At 39.5% G+C, this 25971-nt stretch overlaps 1 protein-coding gene across 1 annotated transcript; it reads right to left on the bottom strand.

The window, feature by feature from the left end:
* Positions 1-25971, bottom strand: LOC119740624 (catalase-like). The gene is made up of 12 exons (XM_038215988.1): positions 25752-25971; positions 13629-13803; positions 13060-13170; positions 11373-11554; positions 10308-10487; positions 6582-6692; positions 6304-6384; positions 5426-5578; positions 4566-4704; positions 2975-3213; positions 2003-2080; positions 1-1197 (listed from the first exon to the last, which is right to left on the bottom strand). Exons 1-12 carry the CDS (start codon positions 25920-25922, stop codon positions 1171-1173), a joined length of 1647 nt encoding a protein of 548 aa, XP_038071916.1. The 5' UTR covers positions 25923-25971; the 3' UTR covers positions 1-1170.

A 25971-nucleotide genomic window follows, 5' to 3' on the forward strand; every position in this document is an offset into this window, starting at 1 on the left:
TTTGATTTGAATGCTACGTTTTATTTCTCATTATATAGTGTACATTGGAATGATAGAAAAATGAGTGAAATTCAACATGAGAGCATTCGTTGGCACAATTTTTTTTCCCAGAGTATTATTTCAACAATTATTTATCGTAAAGACGACATCAGCAAATGTGACAACCAAACTTAAAATCTCTCCATGATTACCAATCAATCATAACAATTCAATGATTTGAACCATATACTAGCACCCAATATTGCAGTAAAAATGTGTAAGATAATCTCTGGATTAATGTTGTAATATTTTTATTACGATATGTGAAAGGAGATCACACTTTAAACTGTTAACAAAAAAAACCATCACCGCAGAAGGAAAAAAAAATCAATGGGATTTTGATCATTAAAATTTCTGTACAGGATCAAAAAATGACATTATTTAGCAAACAAAGTGATTTTTTTGGTATTAAAATGGTAATTGCATGAAGAATGTTGGAAAGCTAGAAATGAAGTCATGCCATTGGTAATTTTTAGCTTCAAAAATATTTGAATATTATCCTTTTTCTAATGGGCCAGCAGTAACTTAAGCTACAGATTTTCCAGGTACTAAATTTCATTCACCAAACCATAACTTTAAAAAATCAAACCAAACATTTTCTTTTAAGGCTTTGATCCAACTGCTACATCATGTAACTATGGTCAGCAATATAATTTTTGACAAAAAGAAGAAAGAAACCATTTCAGTATATTTGAAAAATAAAAATCATTTGATAAAATATTTTTAGAATCTAAAATCTACAAAATAATTACGGTTTACGTACATTACAGGCAGTGCCTTAAATCAGCAAAGCTCAAACAACTTTTTCAAAAACAACCGTCAGAAAAGCAAGCGGGAAAACAGTATCATTTTTAATCTGCTCAAGGCACTGTATGAAATTACAGGATCTGTAATGGAAGTGTGCTTTTGTTTTCGTTTCGCAAAATGATGTTATTCCAATTTCTTGGTAGTTGATTCACGTATTGTGCCAGTATTTTGTTTTTCATGTTGTGTAACTAAAATTGAAAGGTTACCTTTGCTCAAATTTATGCAGATAAGAGTTGTTAGTTTTTAAGCTCTGATATTATTGGCCAAATGTTTTGAAACCAGTGGGACTGGCCAATCAGCTTCAAGCTTACTTGGTGCATCTGTTTACATCTTGGCCACGGCTGCCTTCGCCTGCGGGAAGAAAAAGGAATCAGAATACATCACTGACTACAAACTGAATTTTTTTAAGGAAATCCCAAACATTTCCAGGACTTGAATTCACAATGCAGTGCGCCACCAAGAGTTTGCCACGGAGCAATAATTTTTCCCAGTGCACTGTGGGAAATGGTTGACAAATTCGCAGCGTGGGACATCTGAAATTGTTAGTTTGTCCGGTCAGTAGTTTTGTAACCGTATGATTCGAGTATATGTTTGCCCTTTTCTTTTTATCAGTATGGTGTTTTTTGTGATACGGCAGAACGCTATGCCCCAATCTATAACATATAAGCTCAAGTTGTCTCCTGATACTCATTAAAATGGGCCATGTTTTGTCGACCATAAACTTGAAAAATGGAATTCATGGCAAACTCTTGGTTGCGCACTGCGTTGTGAATTACCTGAATTCAAAAACAAATGTGTTAAAAAGGACTCCACAAAAAGAAGAATTTCAAAAATTTGCCCTCGTACATTTTGTCAAACTCGGCAAAATCCTTAATGGATGTATTTTGGCCCTTTTGGCCCTTTTTTATTTGTATTAGAACACACAAACATCTTCACAAAGGGAAGTTATCAACAAAAACAAGGGATGTCCCTAAAGTGTGCAAATGTTAAAGTACAGTGGCCACCATATATGGTAACACTCGATGAACATGAAAACAAGGTGATTAGTGTACATACATGTAGGCTCACTATGCTTTACATCACATGCAAAGCAAAACAAACACAGGAAAAATTAGGCAAACTACATATTTTCTTGTTCCCGTTCATGTCAACTTACAGCGTTTGCCTTGTGTTCGTCCAGAGCAGCCTGCAGGCGACGGCCCCACTCCTTGTCACACTGAGACCAGTTCTCAACCTGTTCAAATAGAGAGACACAAATTCAAGTCCATATTACACATTATCAAGTCACAGTCAGTATCTTTGGGTTACCTTCCTCAAGAAATTTCACACTGATAATTTTGTACCAAAATAGAGTGCACTGATTTTAGGGATTTAGCTAAAATCCGTTGAATAAGGTGCCACTCAAAATTACCAAATTTCAATTTTTGTTTTTCATAATTTATTTTATTCAAAATGTAGGTTAGTGGGTGAAGGAAAATAACTGAAAATCAAAATTCACTCCCAAAAATCTGCTGAATAAGGGGTTACTCAAAATTATCAAATTTACATTTTTGTTTTTCAAATGTTTTTCTTGAAATTGTAGGTTGGTGGGTGAAGGAAAATAACTGAAAATCGAAATTTACTCCCAAAAAAAATGTGTTTGGACTCTTTTTCCACAAGTGCACACAAGAGGCACAGCCTCATCCGTTTGCAAAAAAAGACAGAAGTACGGTCATATCTGTGTCCATGAAGATTGCAATCGGTCATTTCCAACATCCTATCACATGATGAAACACAAAAAGTAATCTGGGAACATGTACAAGAGGGGCGGACCCACGACTTCAACACACTATCGCTGAACTCGGCATACTTGTATTCGGATTGTTCTGAATAGCAAGTCAGTTTCTTAAGATCAAAAATTGGAGAGGATGGGTGGGTCAAAAAAAAATGGGGGGGGGGGAAGGAAATCAAAATGTTAAAACATTGATGATTTTGAATGGCCCTTTGACTGAGTTTGTCTCAGCTATTGTGGTCACATGACCAAAATCCATAATCTCATTGGTGTTTGAGTGGCAAGTGGGAAGGGAACATAACTGGCCTTCCATGTGGGGGCGGGGTCTATACAGAAAGAGAGAAGGAGGGAACATACTGCTCGCTTCTGGATGAACTCCTGGGCATTCTTGAGATGTCCGGCCATGTTGGAGACCAGCGCGTCTTGGTCAGCAGGGGTCAGCACGTTGTTCCACAGGTGGCCGGGCTGGGTGAAGTTGTCGTCATCCTTGGTGTTGTAGCGAGCCACATCGCCAGAGCAATGGAAGGTCTGCTGGGCGTACTTCAGGTCATCCTGGGGACCGTTGAAGCTGTTAGGGAAGTAGTTGGGAGCTCCAGCTGTCACAAAAACAAACCCCCCAAAATGTCGTCATAACAAATAGTGATTGATTGCAGTACTCGTGGCTCTCTATTTGATCCGTGTGATCCAGCCTGCATCCATCGCCATTGTAGTAGGCAAATATTGTATAGCACTGTGAGCAGCATAGGTCATAAACAAGCCTTTTAAGCTGTGATGCATGGCAAAAACCAAGAGAAAATTCTGAGCCAACACTCAGTACAGTGGAACGTTGCTATACCGAACACCGCTATACTGAACATTCGGCTAGACCGAACATCAGCCTTGGCTCCCAGTTTTTGTGTACAAAACGTACTGAACATTGTCATGATTGTTGTTGGAAAAGTCAACAGAAGAGCGACAAATGGCTATCATTTCCTTAACGAATAGGAAAAAGCCACCCATGTAAACTCAAAAAGTATGTAGTTACATGATTCAATAGTCGCACGTGTTCGAAGTCGTCTTTCAGTAACTACCAGGGCGTACTTGGTGAAGTTTTGCTACGGAATTGAAAATATTAATGGACACATTTGGCAAATCAGCGCGTGGTTTGAAAATGCAACTACACAATAACAATGATCAAAAGAGGGCGCCACTATTTAATTTAAAGTGTGAAAATCACTATACCGAATGATCGATATTACGAACAATTTCTGTGGATCCCACGATGTTCATTGTAGCGGCGTTCCACTGTAATATTAAGTGGTCACGATTATGACAACTGTATGCGGCACAAGTAGTGACCCTTTAACATCACGAATTTGTGGTTATTTACATGAACGTAAGCCCTACCCTATAGTTTACAATGTACAGCTTGGTTGCGAACCAAACGCTTGCCTACTGCAATGGTGGCTGATCACCGATAAACCAGAAGGTCATGTGGTACTTTGACGTTGTACGATTGGACCTTATTAGTTTTAAAACAGATATATAAAGGCCTTTTAAGGTGATATTCCTACATGTAAGAACTACTCTATGAATCAAAAATAGTTGCAAATTTATACACTTTGACAAGCTTATTTTCATACCAGAGAGTCCAGAAAGCTTGCCAATAATGAATTACAATAAATGAAAAGAGCTTACTCATTCCACGCCATCTCCAAGAAGGAAAAAAAAAACACCGGCAAATTTGAATTCTATGTAAGTGTATGAGGCACTTCCATTAACTGTTGGGAAAATAACTTTCATCTTTTCAAGAGTTCCTTTATCTTTCAAAGCATTTGGTGTCCTCCCTGTTGCCTGTAAACATTGCCTCGTGCCACTTGGCCCAAACCTTGACCAGGTGAACCTGCTGTACTTTTTCTGAGACACTGCGTATAGGAAGGGGTTTGTAAGATGTAAGCTCTGGACTCACTCTGGTTGTCGGTGACGCACTGTGGTCCGTCCCGCTGGTAGTTGCGAGTCTTGGCCTTGTAAGGGCAGTTGACCGGGATCTGAAGGTAGTTGGTTCCCAGACGGTGGCGGTGCGTATCAGGGTAGGAGAACAGACGTCCCTGTAGGATACCAGGCAATTGGATATTGTTTTAGTACTAAATTGACTTCTGGAATTAGACAAAACAAAATCACATGATATTTGAGCAGATTATCTCTAGAAAGAGCACAGTTTGTCAAAAAAACCTCCGGGCACTGTTGAAAGATTTTGGAGGATTGAGGCTGAATGACAAAAAAATTGTCAGTTGATTTTGCAGGATGCATTGTGTTTGAGTCCCTAGGATGTACCCAGCATTGTTTATTGTTCATTCATGCATAAGTAAGCAAGTAAGCCTTGCATTATGCTCGATATCAACCACACTGCTTCTGAATGTCATCGGCACGGCCCCAACCTATCAACAGCGGTTGTTGGAGGAATTTGAAGGATTGATGCAACAGGCATGCAACTGGGAAGTCACAAAAAAAGAGGAAATTCAAATCTTTCCAAGACTTTGTACAGTGTAAATTTCTATTTTCAATGGCACACATTGGAAGTGAAAAAAGAGGAAATCAGCTGATCCGAGGAAAAGTTGCATGCCCGAGGCAATGGTCACCCTTCCACTGAACAGATTCAACAAATAATGGATGATTTTGGAGGTTTGAGGCTGCATCCAATTTTGACATGGTAACAATTGAAGGATTTTGCAGGATTGAGGATGGTTCCTAGCCTAAAGGGCCTAGGGGGTTAGGATGAGCCCAGGTTGATCCAGATCAACTCATCAAACAAACAAAACGTGAACCAACCTGCAGCATCTTGTCAGGTGAGGCCTCGATGCCGGGAATCATGTGAGCCGGGGCGAAGGCGATCTGCTCCACTTCGGCAAAGTAGTTCCTGGGGTTGAGGTTGAGCACCATCTTGCCGACAGGGATGAGTGGGTACTCCTTCTGGGACCAGACCTATGGCAACGGGGGGAAAAGCCAGCCATGCAAATGATGTGCAGCAAGTACAACTAATAATTGAACCGTTGGAACCCTGCCCCCCCCCCCCCCCCCCAGGATTCATGGCCTTGATATACCCACACTTCACAGTGTCACAACATTTTCACCTGGATCCATTGATGTATAAAGCCCAAAGCAAAGGCTCTTGAAAACAAAACTTTAATATATCACTGCCAACACCATTTTTTTTTTTTTTTGGACCATGGGCAACGTGCACATGTTGTTGACAGGCCATATGGACACTGTGCACATGTGCCCTTCACTCATATTCCGGACGAGTTCTGGACAAGTTGCGGACATTGTACCGGGTACATGTATACGTTGCAGGATTCTGAACAACTTCCCAGCAATCTTCCCGCAATAAAGACATCGGTATGCATGACGGTGAGTCAAGCAGTTGCTAATAAAAAATGTTCTCGGAACATTTCCGGAACAAATGCAGAGCTTCTTCTGGGCAAAGTGAATGATTCTACCCGCATCTTGTTCTGAAGGCGTCCCGGATATGAATTGAAACGAGTCCTTGCAAAAAGAGAGATACATGGAGGACTCGAGTGCATTGCAGTGGAGCATGCTTTGTGCGGTCACAAAATGGCCTTTTGTTATGATCACAAAATGGCATCCACTGTTCGTGCATGGGGTCCATAGCTCTTATGCGCAGTACAGGAGTTGTACATCACCCTTACCTTGGTCAAGTCGAATGGATTGTCCCTGTGCTTCTCTGCCTGCTCAAAGGTCATGACCTGCAGCTTCACGCTCCAAGATGGCTGCCGAGATAGAGAGAGAAAAATAAACAATGGCCACTAATAAAAACATCTCAAGGGGAGGCACGTCACCTACATAGGAAGGGCAAAGAGCATGAATCGGAAATTACTGGCACACGAACATACTTCAGTAGGGTTAGAAATTCAAAATAGCCAAGATATATTCTCAGACTCTTGAGACTATGGTGTTTGATACTTACAAAGTTGTTGGTGGCGATGGCATTGTGCAGATCACGGATGGCGTAGTCAGGGTCGCTAGAGGCCAGAGCATCAGCCTGGGCTGCATTCAGGTTGCGGATGCCTTGGTCAGTCTGTCGATAAAGAGAAATAAAGAGAATTAGATAACTGACATGAATCTTGAGCTCAATGTACATTTATTTCATTTGAATAATTTTCATGTTTTTTTTTATTCTGTTTAATGAATATTCATAAGAGTGAACTTTATTGTCAGACACATTCTTGTACACATGCAACGTGCCTAAAACTTGACTTGTGAGGCTGACTTTTGACTGATAAGCCGGTAACCTCCGTTGTAGACGACAATGATTGCAAAGGTCGAAGATTATCAGATTTTTTTTGCAAGTCAAAGGCAATAGGTTGCTTTTATCTTTCAGACAGGGTGGAACATTTATAGAAATTTCCAGAAAGGGTACATGAAGTTCCCAAATCCAGACAAAATTTAGGGACAGGTTTTGAATTTTTTAAAGGAAAGCAAGACAATTCCGAAAACAAATTTCAGCACTTAAATAGATAACAAAAAAATGACAGTTAGTACGACTATTAAAGACAGTGTTGTGCATGATGTTCAATCAGCCTATAACCTTAAGGGTTCTTCAGGACTACCCTGCTAAATCCAACAGAGTCTAACGGTTACTTCCTGCTCAATCCAACAGAATCCAACTGTGCCTTATTTTTAGTTGTCTGCTGGATCCAACAGAGTCCAACTTGGCGTTATTTATCAGTACCCAACAGAATCCGACTCTGAATATGTACATGTACATTTGTACAAGGGTTTTACTGCTCAATCCAACAGGCTCGTACGGGTTTATGACATACTTGGATCCTGTTGGATTCAGCAGGGTTAGGGGCATTGCATGTCAACACATGTAATAATAGTGGACAAAAGTGTAAAAGTATACATTGACAGATGTCCATTTCATGTGTATAGCACCTGTACTAAATTGTATTACATTGTGTTAATACTCACTGAAAAATCAATCACCCACGAGTGCTCAGGAGGTTTGGGGCGCTACAGTGAGTAATAGGCAGGGCAGTTTGGGGCGCTACAGTGAGTAATAGGCACCATGGTCTAATTGATGACTAGATGACGGATGGAGTAAGATTTGAAAAATACACTTTCAGGTTCACTCACTGAAAGCTTTGTCATGGACATTACATGACACTGGAATTGCCCTTATATTTGCTTTTGTTCATGTATTATTATAATGATTATAGAATATATGCACAAGTGCAAGTACAAAAAAGTATGTGAACATGTACACGCCAATTGTACAATGGAATTCTGACAAAATCAAAATGACTTGCATATTATTAAAAGGCAGATTACAAACGAAGGTCCCGTTGCATTATCACAAATGAACAGTAATTCCAAAGTGCAACACAACTGATAACACACGCACCAGGCAAGGCTGAATGCTGCATAGAGCTAGGGTGACACATGACCTTGTTGTAAATATAGACAACATCAGTGGAGTCTAGCACGTAGGCACAGCAATATAAGAACACTGCGTACATGTTTCAAAGTTCTGCCATTACGAAAAATTGCCGAAGGCCATTCCAATGATCAAGGGTTTGTTTGGTCTGATCTTGTGACCTTTGAGCAGTAACTTTTTAAATAATTGGCTGACATGTGACATGCACATGTACATGTACATGGGTATCAATTTGAAACAACTTACCCGATTTATCTAACTTGTTTGGGGGGGGGGGGTGTAAACGTAGACACATGAAATAGATACAAAATTTGTACAACAGTACAATGTATGCCTATGATCAATACATGTACATCTGTATAAATGTTAGACCCCACAAAAAAGATCATTTTCTTAAAATATACACTATGCAAAGCAATACATGCAAGTGGCCAAGGATTGTGATCACTAATATTTTCAAAAAAATTACCTTTAAAGTTTAGGATCTGTACATTACTTTGTAGTCTAGGGTTTGAATAGTGCCCAACTTAAGCTATCCCTGCCGACATGTTTCAAAATCCTAAAGTTGGTTTTGGGAGATTTACATTGTGTAGGACAATGAATAGGTATTAGAAGACAAATTACACTCTGAGTAGGCCTATATGCTCAAAATGCACTCGATGACAATTTTATCTACAAAATAAATAGTTGTGAAGATCTTGATTAATGGCATCGCACCCACTATTGGCTGGTTTTTTTTTCTTAATTTTGGTGGAGAACAGCACAATAAATACCAAAATGACATCTGGGTCTCAGTGTTTTAAAGTACGTGTGACTTCAAACACTGGGGTCAGCTTGAACTAAAGCATATTGCTAACTCAATGCACTCATTGTCAAGAGTACTAGTACCAATAAAATGTGCAACAATAGATGGTGACTTTTATAGCCCAGCTTACAAAATTCCTCAAAAGATCAACCACCAAAAATACCTTGACACCCTGAATAGAAAAACCTAACTCTAAACCTTTTTGCTGTGCATCAAGCGTGAAAACAAACAAGCATACTATTTCGTGCCTCGGAATATTGTTTTCGGCTTGAACCTTTCAAAGGATGATAAACATATTTGCAAAAGCCAAAATATGCACTATTCAGTGGTGAAAAAGATTCAAGTCTTTGACAAACATTTGTTATGGGGTCAAGGATTTTTCCTTACAAAATGAACTCAGCAGAAAGTTTAACAATCACTAGCCGTGACTGCCAACGTGGCTTGGCTACTGGGACGGGGAATAAACTAGAACACAGCTACAGCCTCAAGGCTATCCAAAATTCCCGTCGAAAATCGTTTTTGTTTTACTGTTTCATGACATGAATTGAGTTCATTTCTATGATTTTTGGGACTTCTATTCTCCTGATACCGGTAAATATAGTACTGTGTGCTAACGTCTGGCTAACTCTGGTTTCACGAATGTAGACTGCAACTGGGAATTTCAAATACATCCAATACATAAAACACTTTGAGAGGGGCAAAACGATCTTGTTTTGAGACATTGAATTTCTTCAGGTATATTGACAGAGTTAGTTCACTTTAAATTTTAACAGGATATTGAAATTTCTGGATTATCTTAATGAAGTACGAGAATCATTAAAATCATACCTTTGAAAAAGTTGCCTTCAAATATTACACAAATGTACTCCGTATTAGCATTTTGTGAGAGAAGGTAACATTACATGTAGATGACTGGGTCTCCAAAGTTTAGATACACTAAATTTACCATAAAATATAAACTGATCCAACTCATCCTGATGAGAAAAAATCACAGAAATTCAAGTACTGCAGTCTTTGATGTAAACGGTCAGAAAACGACCCATGTCTAATGTGTCGAAACTACATGTAACTTCTCTTGCTTGAGCAGGAATCAGCGAATTTGTTAAAATGCCTGGATATGGACAATATCAAAACTAATATTGTCGTCATCCGGGTACTTTTACTGACATAATATTGCAGTCATCCGGGTACATTTTACAAGAGCAAACATGTACAATACGCTGATTTATTTTTTGATATAAATAATAATTTCTGATTTCAATCCAGAGGCCAATTTTATCAAGCTGCTAAGCACATCAATTATTTGCTTGGGAAAAAAAATAACCAGCCAAAATGTTATGCAATGTGTAATGCACGTGAACGGTTCTCAGCTAAACTTTCTTAACTTTGCTAAGCAGTAAATACCCCTGCTTAGCAGCTGCAGGAACTTTGGTGTTAAAAGTACAAACCTTGAAATGGAACTTGCAGTAGACGCCTTGCCCGTCCTTGTTGACCATCTTGAAGGTGTGGCTGCCGTAGCCGTTCATGTGACGGTAGCCGTCAGGGGTCCCGCGGTCACTGAACAGGAAGCTGACCTGGTGGGTAGCCTCTGGGCGGAGGGTGATGAAGTCCCAGAACATGTCAGGGTCCTGAATTGTTGGTGGTGGGGGAAGGAATTTTTAAGAAGGTAAAGAGATTATGAGTTTCAGGGTTTAGGCAAACGGATAGAAAACAAGAGTTGTCTATAAGGTTTTGGCGACTCCATACTAGAATTGAATAGAATCGAATCTGAATTCTAACACCACCTTTTGGGAAGAATTGACTCCATGATGTTGCAAATTTCAGCCATTCCCCCCCCCCCATCCCACTCCCTCCGCGCCCCTCCCCCTCAAACACACACCCCAGAGAATCAATTCCAGACACGTCAAAACAAATTTAATGGGATACGTGACCATGTTAGGATTGTGCATCTTACCGATCTCGTATAACCGAATAGCTACTATGGTTGAGTTGTGATATCAATTGCTTCGCCATGCTTTGTGCCAATTGAATTAGAGTCGATTCCGAATGAAATCATGACTCCTGGATTAGACTCAGAAAAAAACATGTGTCTTTCTCTTTAGATTATCCACCTGACACTACATTCCAAATGTATTTCTTGTATAATTATCAATAGGATCATCATGTTGTCTTTTAAATGCGTGGTACGATTTAAGCCTTTACAGATTATTGAACTTTTGTTTCAAGGTCAGAAGGGAATGAAATAGTCTCCAAGTGTTTGACAGTCGAGTCTGAATGTAAAATCAACATCAGGATTTGAAAATCAAGAAAAACAGAGGCAGAAATATAATCAAGAAACCTAAAACCTAAAATCAACATACACGTACAATAAGATGGGCACGGTGTACAATGTAGCAGTAAAGGGTTGCAGAAAAAGTGAGGGAGAATTAGAAAGATTGAACAGATGCTCCACCAAAAGACAGTAAGAATAGACAAACAAACTGACAGAATGACAGACAGACAGACAAGCAAACCTTGAGATGAGTGACCGGGTTCCTCTTCTGGGTGTGGATGAAGCTAGGGAAGAAGATTGGGTCCCGGATGAAGAAGATCGGGGTGTTGTTGCCCACCAGGTCCCAGTTGCCATCCTCCGAGTAGAACTTGATGGCAAAGCCGCGGGGGTCACGGGCCGTGTCGGCTGAGCCCGACTCACCACCTTCCGACAAAACAAGGCAACGGATTTGTCATCAAGTTTAACCCTAACCATCCCAAATCCTCCAAAATCCTTTTTGCAAATTTGAGGAATTTGCAGGATGGAGGTTACATGGCAAAAGTGCGTTGCTGATTTCGGAGGACGCACTGTGTCAAGGTCTTGGGCCGGATCTTGTGTCGTTTATACTCAACCTAGCACAAAGTTAGTCCTTGATTATACTTGAAATCCTCCGCACTGCTCCAGGATGTCACTGCCTCTGCCTCAGCCTATTGACAGTCATAGCCGGAGGACTTTGCAGGATTCAGGCAGTGGTCACCTCTCCACGGACCATATTCAAGAAATAATGGAGGAATTTGCAGGATTGAGGCTATATGCTATTTTTCCATGAGGCCAACTGAAGTTTTGCAGGATTGAGGCTACATCCTAGCAAAAAGGCCTAGGGAGTTGGGGTTAATGTAACCTATCAGCACTGTATTACATTGTATTACATTGTATTGTTTTTCTCTGCTGACTCCATAAAACCCTAGAGTGCTCGGATGGTTTTGGGCTGTACAGGAAGTAGCAGGCAGGACAGTTTGGGGCAGTACAGAGATTACGGCTAAATCTTCCTAAACTGAGCACTAAGCGTAAACATCATAGCAAATTATTTGTGCTTCATGCTTTAAGGAGCATCAAACCCTATGTAAAACCTGTACACAGTTTCAAAATGTGTTATTGTTTCTCACATCTCAATGCGGAAAAACAAAATGTTTTTACTATGGCATCAACCAAAGCAATGAAACTGTCCGATTTAAAGGCATACATGGGATCATTTGCATTCGTCCCAAAAGTAACCTACCAAATCATTATCAATAATATTACTTGGATTAAAGATCGTACTGATGCTAAACACCCCGTGAAATCATTCCATCTTGCTTGCTGTTACCATGGTTACTAAGAAAAAATCAAGAAATGTACATGTATGGGTGATATCCAACGATCAGTCAATGGACTGATTTTTGGAATGAAGAGCGCTATTGAAAAAATCGTGTTCAGTGATCAAAAGGTTGTGCGTGGTTTTTCACTATTTTCTCGAAAAGTGTAATATCCACTGAGCTGAAACTGCAACAGGTTCTTTGGATTTTGAGCTGGTGTTATTACTGGAGAAGAAAAAAAAAGCATTAAAAGCAAATGATCCTATATATGCCTTCAAGTAAACACATTCTGACTCATTAGCCCATTCTCTTCCTGGAACAAAAGCATGGCAAAATTACTAAAAATGTGTTAGCTTTCCAAAAATCCAGTCATTGAAAGAGTTTCTAAGGTTTCAAGTTCAACAACAAGAGGTTTCTTTTGTGTCAGGAGGATTCTACCAATTCAACAGATCCTGAAAACCAGTTCCAATTAGAAACTTTTATCCCCCCCCCCAAAAAAAAACCCAGAGAAAACAAAATCCAGCAAGCATGACTTGGAATGAACCTCCTCTCTTCTGAGGGATACTTCAGGAACCTTTGAAGCTGAGGACTTACCGACGGTTGAGAATCGCACAGCAACTGGAGTCTTCTTGCCGATGGACTCAAAGACGCAAGCCTTGGTGTACTTGGAGATGTCATGGGTGACCTCAAAATAACCAAAAGCACCTGGCAGAGAAAGCAATAGATGTATTGTATTCACAATGCATAGATTACGTGTGCAGGGTTCCCACAGAAATCCCAAAATGAAATCCCTGGACTTTTCCGGGACTTTTCCGGGACAAAATCAGGGCTTCCCATGACCGATTCCCAAGCCGTTTAGGGAGCCTTTTGCTCTGGAGGCAAGGGATACCACTCCCTTTCAGCCTGCCAGTTTGGCACAAGACCATTGAGCACCGCAAAAGTATGCAACATATACACTGTACGTGCATAAAGAGGGGTAAAAACTGGAACACTGCCACAGCCAAATATGATCGTTAGAACTGTTTCAATCATCAAACTTAATTCTAATCTTTGGAATAAATTGGTTCAGCATGACTCTAGAACACTAGCCTGAAAAAAGGTGTCAGAGGCGTGCTTCAGACCCTCCGCCCCCCAACCCCCTCCCAACCCATCAAAACACTAACCTGCCCCCTTGGCATGAACGACACGCTCGGGGATTCTCTCCCGTCCAAAGTGAGACATCTCGTCCGAGAAGACGAAGTCTTGCATCAGAACGGGTCCCCGCTCCCCCACCGTCATGGTGGCCAGCTTGTTGTCAATGGGCATACCGGTGGACGTGGTCAGACGTTCCATCTTGTCCTGTAAAACAGATTTGTTCGAATCCATCTTTAATTTTATAGAGCTGATAAGCACATAATTAAAGATTCCCCCCCCCCCCTTAAAAATGCAATCAAATTTGATACACTTATGAAGCATATGTATAAAACGAGCATGTTCTTCCACCATTTGTCTACTCGTGTGAAAACATTTATTGAAATTGATCTACATGCCATCAGACGTAATAATTGTATGAATGTTTTACAAAAAGAACCCAATTTTCATGGCTGTCCATGGAATGCAATTTTTTAAGCTACATTTTTCAGAGATGTATACATTGTACATGTAGGCATTCAAAGACATGAATGAGATTCCAAGTGGCTGTTGGACAGCTGAAGTTTGTGGTATTTCTATTAAAATAGAGATACACAACTTGTGATTTGAGTTTAGCAAATTATGTGAAATTTTCACAGTTACTGGTCAATAACATGAACATATCTTGTAATTTTTTTTTCCTAATTAGGTCACTTTCTTTTTGACTCAATTTTTGCAGTTATGTCCAATTCAGGTTGGGCGGGGTTGTTTGGGGGTTTTCAAAAACTCCTTTAAAATTGCCCCTCCCCCTCCCCATAGATACCCCCTCCCCTAATGAACTTAGGCCCTGATTTAATAGTCAATCTGGAGGGAGGACATTTTTCAACACTTGTGTTGTTTATAATAGAATTCTTTGTTTCTTCTTTCTTTCCTGTATTTTTCTGCTTTTCTGGCCACACTACATTGTACATTTAAATGTATGTGTTGGGAGGGGGCACATGTATGTCTGTCAGTGGGGGGGGGGGGGGGGGGGGGGGGTTCATTTACATAATTTTTGCATAGTTCTCAAACAACCCCACCCCATCAGAAAAGGACATCTTTTTTCTAGGCCAAAGTTTCTGACTATGTACCGGTACATACACATACCCTGATTTATAGTTTCTGTCAAATCATTGTGTAAAGTTTGTACTTGTAACATGTACACGTAATCAAGTTTCATGAACACTTTGACAGCTGATTTTCACCTACCGGTTACATATCAGGTGTTGAATCATGAAATGTAGGTGAAATTTAGTAACCCCAATGTAACTAAATCTACAATGTCATGTTCATGAATGTACATGTACACGCAGGTACAAAAGTTATGTAAACATGTACTGCAGTGCCTGTACAATACATTTATGAAGGTCAGCCGATGACATTGCAGAAATTTCATAACATTTTATTGATGACAATCGTTTTTGTGGCAATGTGGGCCACAGACTGTGCCATTCCGTAACACAAACATCCATCTGAGAGCTCAACTTTCATAACCAAGGTCACAAACGTTTACGCAAGAACTCTATCGTACCTGGCACAGAATTTATGGTTATATATCAAATCATGACAGGCAGCGGTGCATGACTTGCAATTGTTCCTGTTTTTCACCAGGCCCCTGGCATGCCTGGGGAAAATTGTAATTGTGCAGTCAATGTATACATGTATTTATAAAAAAAATACATATCATTTTTTGCAAGAAAATAAAACAAGCTTTTCACAGATCCACTAAAGTGTAAACAACATGTACATTTTATGTAGATGTTTGTACTGCAGTGCTGAAGTTATTATGGAATCAATGTTATCATTACCCTGTATGAGTATGTTACATAATGTAAACATTTATATATATATATATATATATATATATATATATATATATATATATATATATATATATATATATATATATATATATATATATATATATATATATATATATATATATATATATGAAAACAAACACTAAAACAGATCAATAATTTGAATTGCATTTGAACAGTAAGGACAATGCATCAGGTTACGTGAATATGTTAATTATACTGTGACACTGTGAACAACTGATGACAGACCACACATAAATTAAGGGAAACAATTTACTGAACAATTTGTGTAAATACATTGTATGTGCACCATAACAGTGGGTAGGCCCACACCTGCAAAAACCTGAAAAATATACAGAAGCATGTAACTATATACTGTATGCGTGATCATTTTCAACACAATTCACAATTCCCTCCTTCCTTAATTAATATGTAGACATTATGCATTTAAGGGAATATATACAACATTTTGCTTTGCTGTAGTTTTCAGAAATGGATGGATTTGGGGGGGGGGGGTAGTATTTTATAGCAAATTTTGTTACACTGACTTGTTTGAAGTTTTGTGTTCGTAGATGCTGGAAAAACCAAGAAAAACAATCATGTTCTTGTAGTCTGGTTCCCTGACCCAACTTAAATTGAAATTGAACAAATTGTAGACGTCTGAGAATCATAAGGTCAGGGAACCAGTCTAGCTGGCTTGTTCCCCTTCATAGGTGTGTGATCAATCGCAAACGAAATGCCCACTAACTAAATTTGTAAAATGGGGGCAGTATTTTAACAAGCCATTTTTTTTCCAAAGCTGGTCGGCCGACCACCATTGGAAATTGATGCAAAAATACCACCTTTGTTGAAAATGCCAGCAAACCAGGCTCCACGATTTTGCAGGATGCTTTAGACTGTCATTCGCTAACAGTCCAGTGAGGTATTTAATAATAATTTTTTTTTTTTGTTTTTTTAAAGGATAGGTACGTAACTCGATTCTGCAAGAAAGTCGTATCTCGGGCGAATACGCTCCGTGCAACAAGGTCGTATCTCGTGAAACATGACGTCCATTGACTTTGCGTGTAAATCCGGGTAAAGTGAGATACGACCTTTTCACATTGAAAACTCGCATTTCACGTACATGATGTCACTTGCCATTTTAGAAGATACGACCTTGTTGCACAGACAGGACAATTTTAACCTTAAGGCCATAACAAAAATAGTTCTGCTTCCGGTTTCCCTACTTACCCTATTCTGACAGCCCCTATTATTGGAATAATGAGGAAAAAACACCCAATAACATCAATTCCTAATTTTTACCCTTGACTACACGCAGACACCTCCATATGATTGTACACACACAAAATTGACTCCCCCCCCCAAAAAAAAATTCCTTCCTACCTACCTACCCTATTTTAGAATGCCATGTAATCCGAAGCAGAACTATTTTTGTTTTGGCCTCATCAATGCACACAGGAACTTGCATGCCAGTGCTTGCAACCTTTACTTACATGTACACAAGGCCAGTCCAACCTTTCTGGCTGTTGACTAATTTCCTTGAATACCACTAATAAGTATGGAACGCCAAAGAGGCATTTAATGTGATCATCGAATCGGTGATGGACTTTTGCAATCGGTGATGCATATTCACGATCGGTGATGGACTTTCGCGATCGGTGATGGACTTTTACTGGTGATGCATATTCACGATCGGTGATGGACTTTCGCAATCGGTGATGGACTTTTACTGGTGATGCATATTCACGATCGGTGATGGACTTTCGCGATCGGTGATGGACTTTTACTGGTGATGCATATTCACGATCGGTGATGGACTTTCGCAATCGGTGATGGACTTTCACGTGATGCATATTCACGATCGGTGATGGACTTTCGCGACCGGTGATCAACTTTGCAATCGGTGATGGACTTTCGCAATCGGTGATGGACTTTTACTCAACGACTGGTCATTGCAGCTTTGATCACCGATCGCGAAAGATCATCACCGATCGCGAAAGTCCATCACCGATTAAATGCCGCTTTTGGCGAAACAGGAACGCCAAAGAGGCATTTAATGTGATCACCGAAACGGTGATGGACTTTCGCGACCGTCGCATCTGTGTGTTGCGTCGTAATCATTTACACGTATTATACTTATCTATGTTCCTTGCTCTGGAGCAAGTTAAATTTAATTGCAAATGCGCAGAGCCTTTATTTTGCTCTTCTGTTTTTTTAATACCTTTCGCGAAAATCTGATAAATTTTACTTCCACGTAACCGATGTAATTTTCGAACCATGGTGTGTGTGTTTGATAAGAGTTAAATTTAGATTAATCATTTTTAAGATTAGAAAATATTATCATTGTTTTTCCAAAGAGCAATGATTCGATGTGTACATTTTTGTAATGCAGCATGGTACTCAATCTGCTAAGACCACTGTGGGAAATATAGAGCTAGCTCTATGGTTTGTGCCAGCCATGTCTTCTTTGGCAATCAGTCACCTTGTCCCTTTAGCCCTCGCAACAACACGTGCTTCAGGTCTCCACTTACCAGCTACCATTTTTTTTTTGCAGTCGTGGAATTGGGGCACGATCGAGGTCAATCATTTTTACATGGGGGCTCACAAATTGGGTGTTCCACATGCAAACGCGTTCCATGCACCAACTGACGTTCAGCAAAATAATGGAATCCTTTTCAATTTTAAGAACATACCTTTACATCATGTACATGATGTATAGGCTACAACGGTCTACAATCGAGCCGCAACTTCCGAGATCTTTTCGGGCTTGTCTTAAGTGGCCTTGTCAATTGTATAGTGCACAAACAGAACAGACATTCGCTATTTTAACCCAATTGGTTACATTATTCTTTAACTAATGAATAAAAAATTATTCACCGGTGTGCACAGTCTTTTTAAACATCGGAGTTATCAAAGGAAAATATTGAATAATGTATAAATAAAAACACACTAACATTTTCCAATAGGAGTACAACCGCAACAGTTACCTATGTACCGACAACCTAAACAAAGCTTAGTCTGCCCATGACGCCGGCAGCCTCCGTCGCCCAGAAATGACAGCATATTTAAGTTGAAGAAAGTGGGGTTTTTTTGGGGGGGGGGGGTTGGCTGGGATATTTTCACCCACTTACTTTGATAATATTTTTAAAAAAAACCTCTGCACCGATAGCAAAAGTCCATGCAAGGTTGATCACCGATCGTGAAAGACCATCACCCATGGGCGTCACAAGGGGGGAGCACGGGGGCGCTTCCCCCCCCCCCCCCCCCGGAAAAGCCCCCCCCCCCCCCCCAAAAAAAAAAGATGGGGGAACTGTGTACTGTCCATCATGTGCTCGCTTAAGTGTGCTTAAGTGACCAGGGGCCCCACATGTCTATACCAACATTGGCTATTAGATAGATTTATGATGATGATGATGATGATGTGATTGCATTCCTGTGCCCCCTGGATGCCAGCTCAGACCCCTCAATAACCCCGCCATATATGCTGTCTCCAATGACCCACACATCAATCATCATATTATGCAAAAACCTTTTATCGCGTATTGGTAAAAAAATACTCGGACTCAAATTTAAGGACATGAGAAACACATTGCTGAGATGATTGGTAAAGCTAATAGAAAATTATTCATGTTCAGGAAACTGAAAGAAACTGGTTTTACTCAAAGAACTTGTTACCCTATGTTATACCAGTCCTAGCAAACGCATCGCCGGTTTGGCACTCAAGCATTACACTCAAACAGACCAATCTAATTTAGTCGATCCAAAAGAGTTTGCCGTATTACTCTATCTCTGGATCACCTTTATGATAGAAGAACCACTATGTGTACAAACTTTGCACTAGGTGCTTTTAAATCAGGCAAATTTAATGAGTGGTTTCCTCAATCAAAAAAGTTGGCACACTATGAATCTTAGATCGAGTAGAACACTCAAGGAGTATCCCAGTTCATCCAAGAGATTTCGAAATAGCCCAGACTCATCAATAGTTCAACATAGGATTTTCAAATGTATACAATTTTAATTGCTATTATCCGAGTGTATATGTTTTTGAGAATAATGGATTGTTGTGCATTTTGTATGTGTTTCGATTTCTCGTGAAATGTGTTTATTTTTAATTCATTTTAATTTTTACTGTAAATCACTGTGCAATTCAGCTTCTGAGCTGATTGATGGTGATAATCAACCCAAATAATAATAATGTTAATAATAATGATAAAAAATAATAACTTATAATATTCCATAATTGGCTATTTGGGGAACATTCCCATAAACTAGTGCACACATGTCCGCCCCCCCCCCCCAACTTTAATGACCCGTAACTCCAATTTTACCTTAATTCGCCGGGTATTTTTTACTAATTTGACCACGAGCAATCGAGTCTATTTGCGACGATAATATTTTGCCTCTAAGTGTGTGACGCTAAAGAGTCTCCCGAAGGGTATAGGCCTATTATAAAACAAATCATTCTGTTCATGCCACATTCACAGAGGAGTGTTTTATTCCGGATACCTGTGATATGGCATATACCGTTTGAATTGTTAATTGTTATGGTTATGTTAATATGGGCAACACCAAAGGACCAAATCCACAGCGGCATACACTAACTGCAAACATTTCACGGACATTACAAAAAATGGAGTTTGCAAGTGAGAACGGACATATTATATAACATATAACCGTATTAACACAATTTAGGGGCAACACCAGGCCCGACCAGTAGTGGGCAACACAAGAAACTCAAAACCACGGCATACACAATATGCTTGACAATAAATGAAATACATGTAGGCCTATATGAAAATGAGATATATGTGGCAATAAATGACAACAAATGCAAATTAAAGTTGAATAACAAAAAATAGCTTCCCACAGATGTACATTCAGTCAGGAAAACATCATAGCCTCGTGACACAGTGAGATCGCTACGGCAAGTATCAAATTAGCCTAACAAAATAGAAAAACAAGGGATTGAATGGTTCCATTTGCCCCATAAATATGAGGAGCAGGCTGTCTGTATCCTAAAAATTGCGAACATTTTAATCCTTGTAATTTGTATAGTCTCTTGAAACCTTGGAGCACTATAACTGGCGGATGTAAGGGGTGGTGGTGGAAAAACATTTGCAAGGAAAGTTCCTCTGTGTACTGTCCATCATGTGCTCGCTTAAGTGTGCTTAAGTGACCAGAGGGCCCCACATATCTATACCAAGATTGGCTATTAGATGGATTTATGATGATGATGATGATGATGTGATTGCATTCCTGTGCCCCCTGGATGCCTGGTCAGGCCCCCCAATAACCCCGCCATATGCTGTCTCCGATGGCCCACCCATCAATCACCAGGTGCAAAAAAACTTTTTACCATTTATTGGATAAAAAAAAATCATTGTGTTTATGCCACATCCACAGGGGGGAGTGTTTTTATTCCGGATACCATCGATTGGGCATTTACCGGTTGCAATTTGGGCAGCACCAAAGCCCAAAGCCACAGCGGCATACACCAACAACAAACATTTTACGCACATTAATTTTAAAAAAAATGCAGTTCACATATGAGAAAGACACTTTCAAACACAAAAACACCGTAAACAAATATCACCGTCAGGGGCAACACGAGAAACCCTAAGCCACAGCGGCATGCACGTTCAATAACTGATGCACTTTGGCGATCGATGATGGATTTTGCAATCGGTGATGGGTCGTTGATCATCAAGGGCGGATCCAGAACACAATTTTTTTTGGGGGGGGGGAAATTTGGTCCCCAAGACAGTGGGTCAAAAAATTTGGATTGTAGATGCTCTGTGGTGTGATCTGAGGCAATTTCTGACCACTTTAACCTATTTTTTTTAAGGAAAAGATGGTGGTGTACTCATTGTCTGCCTTTATTGCGATGCCTTTGCCCCCCCCCCCCCTGGATCCGCCCTTGTTGATCATTGGTCGCAAAAGTCCATCACCGATTGCAAAAGTCCATCACCGATTGCAAAAGTCCATCACCGATTGCAAAGTTGATCACCGGTCGCGAAAGTCCATCACCGATCGTTAATATACATCACCAGTAAAAGTCCATCACCGATTGCGAAAGTCCATCACCGATCGTGAATATGCATCACCAGTAAAAGTCCATCACCGATTGCGAAAGTCCATCACCGATCGTGAATATGCATCACCAGTAAAAGTCCATCACCGATCGCGAAAGTCCATCACCGATCGTGAATATGCATCACCGATTGCAAAAGTCCATCACCGATTCGATGATCACATTAAATGCCTCTTTGGCGTTCCATAAATAAGGCTATTGGTTATAAATTCTTTGCAGAGAAACATTGAATTGCCCAGGAAACATCAATTGCTGCATATCGTCTGGAATGATCTCTATGCCCTTGCACTTTTTCCCTTGCAAAGAAACAAGGACAGAAATTGTTATTGTTCCATTTGTGTAGCAAGGCAACTGCAAGGCTGTGTCAACTGGCATACTTTGCTTTGGTTGATGTTTTTTTACAAAATTCTTTTCTTTCAAATGCAAGCATCACAGCTCAACTCTGTGGTTCAGTAAAAAGCCACTTTCCTATGAGGGACTAACAAACTTCGTTTAAAACTTTAAACTGACAAACTTGAAAGGTTCTGCAGAAATTTTAGAATTTTCAGATGTACAAAATGTACGTGTCGTACAGGACATTCAAAAATTGTTTTCAAGCCTGTTTAGAAAGTACTTTGGGCTATTAGAATTTTACAAAAAATCCTTGAGCACACTTTATAAGAGTGGTATCACTAGGCTTTATTGCTCAATAGTTAATTTGGCTGAAAATTTACTTGTCAGGATAATACTGCTAAAAATGCAAAGTGTCGTTCTGGACGAAGATAATTCACTTTTTGTGACTTTTTATGAATTTGGAAAAACCCTCAGTTGATCTGTAACAAAGTTTTGTAACTATTTAACTTGAAATTTTCATTAAGTCTCAAATCAAAGGTCAGGTATTAGGATCTCTCAAATAGATGTTGTTCTTATTTAGTAAGGTCATGATTGCCAACAGTATATTTGTTCAGTACATGTATTTAAAGCACTCAAGGCATGCACACAAGTTTGCGCCCTGACTACAGATTAGTCAAAGAAGACAAAGCAAACCTTTGCAATGGCAAAGTTTAAGTCCACAGAGGTCACTACACATACATACACGATATATCTCTGTCACATCAAATAAACAGGGTCAGATCCAGGCACAGAGAATACGTGTGGGTTACACACAAAGCCTAAAGGCCGATTCAGTGACCCTAAAATGGTAAAACGCAACTACACCAGGTACTGGCACAAACACCTCCAATATGTACACGGGACTTTGGGACACCACCCCTTTTGAGTACACAATCGTTACAATACAGGTTCCATACCGTTGTATCATGTAAAGTGTGTATTTTTAAGAACATGTGTAAGGCGTGCTTAATCATTTCCTATTCTATTTCACATTCCACAAGTTATTAAGTAGAATTTCACTTTTATACAGGGACTTCCACGTCATTTTTGCAAGTCACGTTTCAGAATTGCAGTTTCACTTTTACTCATGCAAAAAGAAACTGTTTGAAGTTGAGAACAAAATCCATAGTGTCGTTGTGGAATTGTCCTGTCATGCCTGCTGCAAAAAAAAATGTGTTGAAATTCTTATCACAGGACTTTTGTAAAGTCTCTTGAAATTAATACTGGTCAGTAGACCTACATGTACACCATTAAATTGTAAACAGGATAACTGTCATTTCCTGTTGAAAAGGAAACATTGCAGCTGAAAGGCTGCATTTATATATTTTTGCTTTTTTATGTAGGCCTACCGGGTTAAGTCAAAAAAAGCAGAACCCAAACCCAAAAAATTATATTTCATGCTTAAAAAAAAAAATTGTAGCATTAGCACCAAAGAAAATATTGACTAGAAAACTATCATAAGCTACTTTTAGATGAAACAATTACTGAAATTGCTCAATCTGTTCAAAGAATATCACCATTTACATAATAACCCAAAAACCTGTCTCATCCAAAAATGCGATTTCAAGAATCGTTGTCACAATCATCTTCAAACATCACCAGCGATTATCGCTGGTGATGTTTGAAGATGATTGTGACATGCATAACCTGTTTGAAAGATAAAAATCTTCAACAAAGTTGTTTTGAAGGCCTGTCTTTATAAAAAGTAGATTTTATAAATCATATTGTTTGCCAAACCAGGGTTGTTAATAAAGACATTGTGTACTACAGTTACTGACAGTTGTTATAGCAAGTATTCTGTGTCATTTTCTTTGATATTCCAAACAGTGAAAACACACAATAAATTTTTTTTTGGCACGAGACAGATTTTAGGGTCGTTGCATTGCGTTTAAATGGTGATATTCTTTGAACGGATTGAGCAATTTCAGTAATTTTATCATTTAAAAGTAGCTTATGAAATATTGCCTTTCCAGTTATTATTATTTTTGATGCTACATGTTCATATTTTTTTAAAATAAGGAATATTTGGGAGGTTTGGGTTCCGGTTTTTTTGACTCACTCTGTATAGTGATATATTTTTACTTTCATACTGTACAAATGTAGATCGTACTTGCTCACTTGGTTACAAAGCGAAACACAGGGGCGATGACTGGGAGGGTCTTGGACACATAGATGCTGCAGTCTCATGCCTGGCGCTCACTAATGGTCATTAAAACTCCATTTTAACAAATGTTGTCTGACGAATGTGGAACATGCCATTTTTAACAAACAAGAAATACATGTAACTTTAATTTTTCAAATAGTTGTGGAATTTTTTTAGGAAAAGGTAACATTAAGACCCAGGAAAAAAAAAACTGGCCCGGTCAATCACGGAGCTTTTGGAATATTTACAGTAATAGTAGCTGAACATTTCACTGTCGGCGTCGAGCTACATGTATACTGGACCGTTCTGGTCAAACAGGCAGTTGTTATTAATGATGTGATGCACATATTCCCAATCATGCCAATGGTGCTGTTGCAATGCCGTAATTACATGAGTGATAGCAGTTGAAAATTGTGTTACGGTGGGAAATTTAACAATAGCCAGTTAGCCACTACGTTTTTCAAAAGACTTGTTATGGTGGCGATCGTGTAGTGTAGGGCCCCTGGTTTGTTTTGATCAATTATTAGAATCGAGAATTTTTTTATTTATAAAAAATGACATTGTCAACCTAAAGCAGACTTCTCTTGTTGGTAATTTTTGAATAGTTTCTTGGGGTAGAAACTGCTTTTTTCAGATGTCTATTAGTATTTTTCATGAAATTTCGAGATTCGTTTACACACGTTTGCGTATCAAAATTTCAACATGAAATTGCACGAAAATTAGACATCTGAAAAAGGCAGCACTTTCTGATTAGCCTATACAGAGGGTGAGTATGCTTCTAGAGCAAAAATAAACTACAAACTAAACCTAAATGTGAAAATTAAAATTTGACAAAGTTCGACATGTTTTTGTACATGGTGGAAGTGTGGCCTTTATTTACGGAGGTAGTCCAATAAATTGGCCACATTTATGGGGCTATTAATTTTCAAGCACCAAAAGTTGCATCCTTTATGGTTATTTCCTCCACTTTACCTCCTCTACTCTCACCCTCTCCTTTCCTTTTTTCCTTTTTATTAATCAGTCACTTACTTCATCGAGATTCGAACCGCGGACACTTGCTTGAAAGACGAGACTTTTACCACTAGACCACACGCATAATCGCAATGCAATGATAGATCTTTGGTCGTATTTGAAGTATCCATTGAAATAAACTAAATATTCATGAGAAAATAAATATTCATAATGACCGGCTCATGCGTTGTCATGGTTGTTGACGTCATGCGTATCTGGTTCGTTAATAGTAAAAACGTCATACACACGCGCGCACCACTGATAACTAGCGTCCATTGGCTACAAACGCTCGAGTTGCGTTAACTTCCGATTCCAAACGTGCAGAAAGTGCTGGAGGTGACGTCACACTAACGAACCGGATATAACATACTGCTGTCTTCCAGACACTTTAATCAGTTTTGACCGGCTGCTTCAACTTAGCGACGTGTGCATCCAAAATGTGCTCTAAAAACACATTTTTCTTGAAAAAAAAATCACATTGCCGAGGCTTCCTGGATTCCTTTTGGGTGAAATCACATGGTGAGGTGAAAACTGATGAGTTTGGCAACATGTAAGTGGTGATCCAGTATGGATTTTTTTCCCCTCATCATGTCTTACAACAAACCTTGCCCTCTTTCCATGCTTTCCACGAAATTAGGCCTAGAAATACACTTCAGCTAGGCTATAGGCCTACTTCAATGATGGCACCCCAAAAGCTTACCACCGTCTTCTTGTAGTCCTCCATCTGATTCGAAGCCTTGTCACGATTAGCCATGATGCTAGATGACGATAGGTTTCTTCTAGACCAAAAATTTGCTCCTTTAGCAGACGATGCAACACCCCTCGAAGCCTGACGTCCAATCCTCGCAAGAGACACAATGCAAAAGGACATGGCTCGTCGTTTCGTAACGCGTGAACTCTACGTAACACACACAGACCAT

Source organism: Patiria miniata, unplaced genomic scaffold, assembly GCF_015706575.1.
Source record: "Patiria miniata isolate m_02_andy unplaced genomic scaffold, ASM1570657v1 HiC_scaffold_5, whole genome shotgun sequence".
NCBI lineage: Eukaryota > Metazoa > Echinodermata > Asteroidea > Valvatida > Asterinidae > Patiria > Patiria miniata.

Excerpts from the sequence above, each read along its gene's own strand:
- LOC119740624 (XM_038215988.1), bottom strand. The coding sequence starts at position 25,922 with ATGTCCTTTTGCATTGTGTCTCTTGCGAGGATTGGACGTCAGGCTTCG. Across the intron at positions 6,385-6,581 it reads CCATCGCCACCAACAACTTT|CCATCTTGGAGCGTGAAGCT; the intron begins GTAAGTATCAAA and ends CTATCTCGGCAG. Across the intron at positions 1,198-2,002 it reads ACGAACACAAGGCAAACGCT|GCGAAGGCAGCCGTGGCCAA; the intron begins GTAAGTTGACAT and ends TTCTTCCCGCAG.